This window comes from Triticum urartu, unplaced genomic scaffold (assembly GCF_003073215.2).
Source record: "Triticum urartu cultivar G1812 unplaced genomic scaffold, Tu2.1 TuUngrouped_contig_5111, whole genome shotgun sequence".
In the NCBI taxonomy this organism is placed as follows: domain Eukaryota; kingdom Viridiplantae; phylum Streptophyta; class Magnoliopsida; order Poales; family Poaceae; genus Triticum; species Triticum urartu.
This window is the reverse complement of record NW_024115758.1, coordinates 80-7,710: the sequence shown is the minus strand read 5'-3', so window position 1 is coordinate 7,710 and position 7,631 is coordinate 80. Positions and strand designations below refer to the sequence as shown.

Sequence of the window (7,631 nt, the reverse complement as noted above, 5' to 3'; positions counted from 1 at the left end):
GCCACGTGAAGTTTTTCTGCCTTTTACATTTGTATATTGAAAGATGGCAAGGTTAAGAAATTTTTCTCATTGTATTTTTTTTTTGCGTTTTCGAGCTTTTTTTAGCGCAGCAGTATGCAATTGGGTTGTGCCTCACTTTTTCTGTTTCTGGGCTGACGACTTGTGTGCCAAGTGGGCCACCACAGGGGTCGTTCGGGACGGGACATTTTCTGACCGAACTAAATCGTTCGGTAGGTTCCCCACGATGTAACGAACGACTCATTCGCGTTGGGGGTCTGCCAGCCCGAACGTTTGGTAGTTACTGACGTCCTAAATCAATAATGCTAGACCTACGTAATTTATCTACGTAATCCTACATTAATGTCCTTTCTAAACTAATTAGGCCTCCCGCCAGTTTAAAAAATTAGGCCTCCCTGATTTTCATGGTGTGGGCCTGGGCTTCATTTTCGTCCAACCAAATTCAGCCAATTCAGCCAATACATAAGTTTACGTAGGTGTAGCAAAGTCCATCTTAAATTGTAGGATGAATATTTAGGGTGCCTTTGGAACTTGGATGCAAAGTATTTTCTTCAGTTTTTTTTTGGAATACCATGGTTCATAAAAAGAACTTATATTTCTTGTTAGGGAAACGCTTGGCTTCAGCCCGCCGCCTCGTCCGTGTGACGCATATGTCCTATGTGGGCCCTTCCTTTCTTCTTTAATCTCTCTCTTCTATGTGACGAATGGATAAGGAGGCAGCCCGGCCATGGGAGATTAGGTAGCAGGTGATATGGGACTCAATTTCGTTGCATCCTGGTCGGGCGCGGGCGCCAATGTTGTCGCCCGCCTCCACCATGAATGTCGGCCACCATAGGGCCGTCGACCGTCGTGATGCGCCCAAACTTGGCACAGCCGCCCCTGACCTCCTTCATGTCATCCCCGACCATTACCGATCCTTTTCCTGTTGCAATTGCAACAGTGGAGTTGCAAACGACAACCACAACGACGGCGGTGCTATTTTGCGATATCATCTTTCGTTGCAAAAATTTATGCAACATCGAACATGTTGCAAAAGTTGTCTACAATATCATCTATGGTGCAGAAAATGAAGATGAAAAAAAAATGCAACACAGCCTTTTTTCGCGGGGGAGCAATACAGCCTTTGTTGTAAATATTTCTACAACAAGACCTTTGTTACAAATGTTTCCGCAACAAGACTTTTGTTGCATAAGGTACTGCAACAACAATTTTGTTTTCATGATAAGGACGGTGTTAAGCCGTTGGATGGCACCAAATCCTATGGCTGCCGAGGCGGCGCCGGCTGACGCCTAGCATTTCCCTATTTTGTTATCAAAGTCAATAGAAACACAGAAGAGGTCCCAAGTCAGGGGACTCCAACATCATGAGCTTTTGCAATCTTTAGCGTGAGGATTAGTTTTGCCGTGTGTGAGATTTATTTAATCGATCTACACATGGGACTGCTGCCTCATTTCTTGTTGATCGGATGTTTTTTTCTCTTTTACAAGATTTTTTTTTCATCTATTCATCTTTAATAATAGCAGCACAACAAACACCAGGAATGATAAAATTTACATCCAGATTCATAGACCACCTAGCGGTAGCTATAAACACTGAAGCGCGTCGAAGGCGCGCAACCGTCATCGCCCCTCCATCACCGGAGTCGGGCACACTTGTTGTAGCGACGACTACAAGCATCGATGCTATACTTCTACTACTATCTTCTAGTCTAAAGTACCGCGAGAGATAGGGTCGCCTAGTCTCAACAGCACCATCTCCGGCCATAGTTTAGATTGAACGAAAATCATCAAAGAACAAATTACAGTTAATTTGCAAAGTTGTATACTAACGATTGACTCAGAGGTCTTCTAACAAAATTTACACCCAACGGCTACATTTATCTAGACCGAGATCTCTATAGTTTCCTGCCCAAACAACTGGAAACATTTTACATTGGAACAATGGTGTTCCTGAGTATAGAGTGATCAGATGCAACTAGCAAGCACTTTGTACATAAAATGCAAATATGACAGAACTGAGTGTGAATAAAGTTGCAATAAGAAGATTTGCAGACTAGCTTGAGAAAGGAGAAAATTCAGAAGAATCGCTCATTTATCCAAGGACCAACTGAACCGAATGTCAAGTGTGAGAGCTCATTTACTGGTAATGTACACAGGAGGCTATGGGCTATCAATACATGTATGTACTGGAGGCTATGGGCTTCGAGTGTCGAGGTTATGGGCTATCGAATGTCTATACACTATCCAATCACCATCAATGTACACAGGAGAACTCGTTTCCACGCTGAAGCCTTAGGTCCGCCGTGGCTTTTCACTCATCTGGACGTGAAAGAGGTTCAAAGAGCGGCCAACTATTGTTTCAAGAGGTTCAAAGAGCTTGAGATCCGAACAGCCGCTATACGAAGACGCACAGTTCTGAAAATGTTTGGGACAAAATATGAGACAAAAAGTAGCCATAGAAGAAAGGAAACTCAAATATATTGAAGTAAAAACTGTGCAGGCTAAGAGCATGAATTATACAAGGTCTGGACATAACAAACAGAAACAGCAGGCAGAACAGAAACATGGGCCATAGCAGAACAGAAAATTAAATAGGATTAGATGAAAAATACTTTGGACTGCATGTCTGGGAAGGGCGCATGGAAAATGGAAAATTCCAGTCGGATAAAGAGAACCACAAAGTAGCTCTGACGAATTGTGCACGTGCAGAAACTACTGAAGCCGTGGCGTGCTTAGAAGGGATTAGTAAAGCACATCTGATTAAGAATGGACCTATCCATACTGAGAGTGACTTCATGCAGGAGCTTAATGAGATTGGATAAGTAGATCATACATCAGTTCTATATGCAGAGATGCAAGACTGATCCTTCAGAATTTATAAAAACTCAAGATAAGCCAAATTAAAATATTGGGCAATTGCATTGCTCAAGCTCTAGCCCAGCAAGGTCGTAGGGAGTTGTGTGCGGGTGTTATGCATAGCGTAATCCCAACCTGCATGTCAGAGACTGCCTAGCGTGATTGTAATGAATGTTTGATCCAAAATTAATACACAACCCCAGTTCAAAAGAAAAATAAATCAAATATGCAAGCTAAAACAATCATATATTGAAACAGCAGGCAGAACAGAAACATGGACCATAGAGAACAGGAAATCAAAGATTGTGCAAGTAGAGACAGTGTAAAGCAATAGAGAAGAGATTATTTATACCTTGTAATGGTCAGCATCCTGGCTACAATCGGAACTAGTCTCCACAATAAACTGGGGGCCGGTCATGTACCAAGGGACTGAATCAGGATCGCTACAGTGCATGGTATACCAAAGATTAGATACACAATAGAACAGAACGAGCATACAAATTGTAAAAAATAACTCCATACCTTTCCTTGTACGAAGCGACCCCCTTAAAAATATCAGAGGTACAGTTTTTCACTTCAAAGTCCCATATATCCCTAAACATACAACTCTGCATGTGCATACGAATATATGTAAGCAGTACAGTAATAAATCTGGGTGACGTGCAATCTATTCATGTTAGGATAGTTATAATGCATACAATTTCATCTCCTCCAGATAGATCATTGACAGCACAATGGCAACACCGTCACTCTGCAAAGCGGCTCTAGCGAGCGCCCTCCCAATCTTTCCATAACCTGAGAAGAGAACACTTGGAATCATCATAGGTCTCACTTAATCACACAAAGTACATGACCGAAGTTCTGGAAGTTTACCATTTATTGCAACTTCTATTTTTTGCTCAGCTGCATCATTGAAATCAGAATAGAACGGAGGTGAGAGGGGGAGGGTGTAAGGATTAGAGTCATATACATAATGATAGAGCTATGAACTTCAGTTTGATATTTACCTTCACATTCTTTCTGTTTAGATGACCTGCGATTTCGCTGGGAAGACTTGCCCTATAAGTCAACATGAATACTAATCAGAGGACTGGAATGACATAACAAATAGATAAAAGATCTGTTGTAATATCAGATGGACTCAAAGCATTAATACACCGAGACAAGTGTGCCAGAGAGAAGGAAAACACACGAACAAGAAAGCGGTTCAAGCAAAAAAAAGGCTTGAAAATGATGACTCAAATGTCTGCTATGGCAAAAAGAAAATCTACTGTTACTGCAGCCACAAGGAAAGCACAAAAATGGCAAGAATGTTGATGGTCTCAAGACATGAAGTGTTAACGTAAAATAGCACAACACAAGTGGTCGTTTGAAGATAATGTAGGGGAAACAAGACCTAATAGAACAAGGACGATATCCAAAAAAAAAAAGTTGAGTGGCAGCTTATACAGTGAAAATAACATAGACTATTTGGATTTAGGGTCTGAATATTATCACTATCAGAAGAATGTCAAACTGTAATTATAAGAAATACATTCGTACATGCACCTTTGTGAATTTTTTTTCTTGGTAATAGGTCTTCTATACAAAACGGCTTTTTGAATTTGCTTTTTTAGGCAAACAGCCTTTTTGGTTTAAGAGAACCATGAGAAAAGTTTCAATACTATAGGCATTGGTTACAACACATTCAAAAATCAACCATTCTAAGTCGACCAACACATATGAACCCAATTTCTATTAAATATATGTAAGCTTCCTGCTTCGTCTGAAATACACGCATAAGAAATATAATTTGCTGAGGCATGGTAACAACAAATAAGAGTCTCGGAAAATTGTCTCACATGAGAGATGTTAATGTTAGCAGGACCATTTGGTGCTGGCTTAATCAATATCTTCTTATTTGGTAGCCGCAGTGACAGTTTACTGCCTATGCACACTGCAGCAAAAGAAGATGGTCAGCCTTTTGCAGAATTAAACAAACAGATCAATAAAGTAAAAGTGAACATTTAGCAACATAATCAAGGAAGAAATGAGCCTTGCCTTGCTCATCTCGCACATAAATCAAGACATCTCTCTCAAACAGTTGTCCATAGAAACTTTGGTCAGTTTTACTTCCGTCCTTTTCTTTCTTCTCAGCCATAAAGCTAGGGTTTGGCCAATATCCGATGTCTCCCTGCCATTTGTCCAAGGTATCTGTGGACCTCAGTATAACCGTGTCACCGGTGCAGGCAGGAAGAGAGATGACACCCGTCCGAAGATATACGGTGGTAACAGAATCCCGCCTCTCTACATGTCAGACATCAACCTCAATGGAGTAGGGATCTGACCCAGAGAAGCGGACTGTCCATCCTACCAAGGTCTCTGAGAATGTGTGGAAAGCTGGGACTCTCACTTCTGTGCAAGAGCGACAATAGTGCACTATGCCAAATAACAAAGAAATAATCAGGATAATTAGCTAACAATAGTAGAAAGGATTAATCAGGTGCAGAAGAGAAGAGAAATGGCCCTTTGAAAGAAAAGAAAAGAGTAGCAAGATTCAGTTTCATATACAGAAATAGCATATCTCGCTGGTAACTGCATTTGCCTGTACTAAAAATGCATCTACATCCCACTAATGTTTGTTTTTCTAAGGTCTAAGGAACCAGCTTAATTAGTTGTGGCCACTTACGATCATCTTCCGGGTGAGAGCAGAAACGCGGTGCTTAACCAGTTTCTGCCACGTTTAATCACCAGACGCAAACAATCCACCATTAACTATCCAAAACAATGAAGTTAATGGGCGACAATAAGGCTATAACAGACATTAGAATTTCCTAATATAAACATGCACCAAAAAGAGCAACTGTGGCTAGTTCTTGAACTCTAAGAACTAAGGTGGGAGCACCTATTCCAAGAACGAAATCCAAGAACAGAGAACAGTAACAACAGAGCAGTACACAATGTTACTTTCTGTTTCAAGTGTGGCTTGCATTGCACCAAGAAGAGCGACCTTGTCCAGGTCTTCAACTTCAAGAACCAACGTGGGAGCCGTTCTTGGATTCCAAGAACGAAACCCAAGACAAATAATTGACAAGAACCAATGCGGAAGCCGTTCTTGGAATCCAAGAAGGAAACCAAGACAAATACTTGAGAAGAACCAATTCGGAAGCGTTATTGGAATCCAAGAACGAAATCCAAGGAAAATACTTGACAAGAACCAAGAAGAGAGAAGGTTGGTTATGACCTTGGTCGTCATGGACTGTGAGCGTGCACTCGTGCCCTGAGATGTCGTCCATGTGCAGAGCGCCTACAAACTTTAGCCCTTCTGTGCTCTCCAGTCGCAGTTCTCCAGCAGAAAACGCAACCCCGGGCAGAGCCTCGATCTTCACACGGGTGAGCTTGTCGTCCTTGCTGCGCTCGATGCCCCTGATGGTGGCGTCGTGGTACGGAAGGAGCAACTGGAGAGTCTTCCCCACCATGCTCTCAGGGAAAGACGGCATGGGGGAATACGGCAAGCTCGAGCTCGCCGGAGCAGGGGACTGCATTGGAATTGGAGGGGGGGAGGACCGAAGGAGACGAACGAAACAAACTATTTCTTCTGGAAGGACGAGAACGAAGGTAGAAGAAACAGAGCGGGGAGGAAAAATATTCAGTTTATATAGAGCACAGAACCAAAGTAGACGGAAACGTTAACTGGGCCTGTCCACTTGGGCCGAATCGGTAACCAAATACCCAAGAAAAAAAACGGTTTCCGGTGGCCCAGTAAAATCGGCCCTTGTTCCCAACCCAACAGAAAAAACGGCGCTTCCACCCCCAAAAAAAAGAGAGACGGCGCTTGCCTGAAATCCCTTGTGCTGCGCGTCGGCGGCCGCGGAGGAGGCCGGCGCCCGGTGGCGATGGTCATCCCGACCACCTCCGCGGTAACCAAATACCCAAGAAAAAAAACGGTTTCCGGTGGCCCAGTAAAATCGGCCCTTGTTCCCAACCCAACAGAAAAAACGGCGCTTCCACCCCCAAAAAAAAGAGAGACGGCGCTTGCCTGAAATCCCTTGTGCTGCGCGTCGGCGGCCGCGGAGGAGGCCGGCGCCCGGTGGCGATGGTCATCCCGACCACCTCCGCGGAGGCGACCGCCGGCGGGGGAGAGAAGAGGGGAGCGCCCTCGCCCTGCTTTCATCCCGACCACCTCCGCAGAGGCGGCCGCTGGCGAGGGGGAGAAGAGGAGGTTGGCGGGGTGGAGGCTCTCCTCCCCGGACTTGTGCCCAGATTTGGGGGGGCGCGCCGACGGCGAGCGCCGCTCCTCGTCATGGCGCTCTGCACAGAGTGGTCGGGGTCGAGGCTGTGCCCGCGGGCCGCGGGTGGGTGGTGAAGAGAGAAATTGTGCTGGTTGTCCGCTCGGCCCGCATTAGCCCACCTTTCCCCGCAGGGTACTCCCCGTGCTGGCCATTCGGCCAACTGTAGCGCTTGTTCACCTCACACACTATTTCACGTTCATTGGTGTTAAAAACATCCGGGGTCGGTTCACTAATACACGAGCGGGACAAATTTCTGAATCACAAAATGTATTATTTTCTTTTTCTTCAAATTGCCAAGCCACCGACAGGGTTCCATCTGTCAGTCATCTCAGTCCCCCCTCTTCTCTCATGTCTGGTGGCCACGCTGGCGGCCATAGTAGTGGGGATCAGACCTCTTCATTGTGTTTCTTAGGGCAATTGTAACGTTGACTCTCAAACCGTACACATACATCTCGATCGTGTAGTCCGAACGTGTTGTGTCATCCAA

The 7,631-nt window shown here is 44.5% G+C and overlaps 1 protein-coding gene across 2 annotated transcripts; it reads right to left on the bottom strand.

Moving 5' to 3' along the window:
* Nucleotides 1-2,079: 2,079 nt before the first annotated feature.
* LOC125528790 lies at nt 2,080-7,028 on the bottom strand. Of its 2 annotated transcripts, XM_048693228.1 has the most exons (9): nt 6,966-7,028; nt 4,914-6,765; nt 4,715-4,809; nt 3,881-3,932; nt 3,747-3,776; nt 3,572-3,668; nt 3,396-3,481; nt 3,226-3,316; nt 2,080-2,432 (listed from the first exon to the last, which is right to left on the bottom strand). In XM_048693228.1, exons 2-7 carry the CDS (start codon nt 5,011-5,013, stop codon nt 3,445-3,447), a joined length of 411 nt encoding a protein of 136 aa, XP_048549185.1. In that variant the 5' UTR covers nt 5,014-6,765; nt 6,966-7,028; the 3' UTR covers nt 2,080-2,432; nt 3,226-3,316; nt 3,396-3,444. The 2 variants fall into 2 exon arrangements, with proteins under 2 accessions (XP_048549185.1, XP_048549184.1); XM_048693227.1 differs by lacking the exons at nt 2,080-2,432; nt 3,226-3,316; nt 3,396-3,481; ... (2 more) ...; nt 3,881-3,932; nt 4,715-4,809 and having other exon boundaries at nt 4,916-5,291; nt 6,097-6,765.
* Between the last annotated feature and the right edge of the window lie 603 nt (nt 7,029-7,631).

Excerpts from the sequence above, each read along its gene's own strand:
- LOC125528790 (XM_048693227.1), bottom strand. The coding sequence starts at position 6,397 with ATGCAGTCCCCTGCTCCGGCGAGCTCGAGCTTGCCGTATTCCCCCATG. Across the intron at positions 5,292-6,096 it reads CACAGTCCATGACGACCAAG|TGCACTATTGTCGCTCTTGC; the intron begins GTCATAACCAAC and ends TATTTGGCATAG.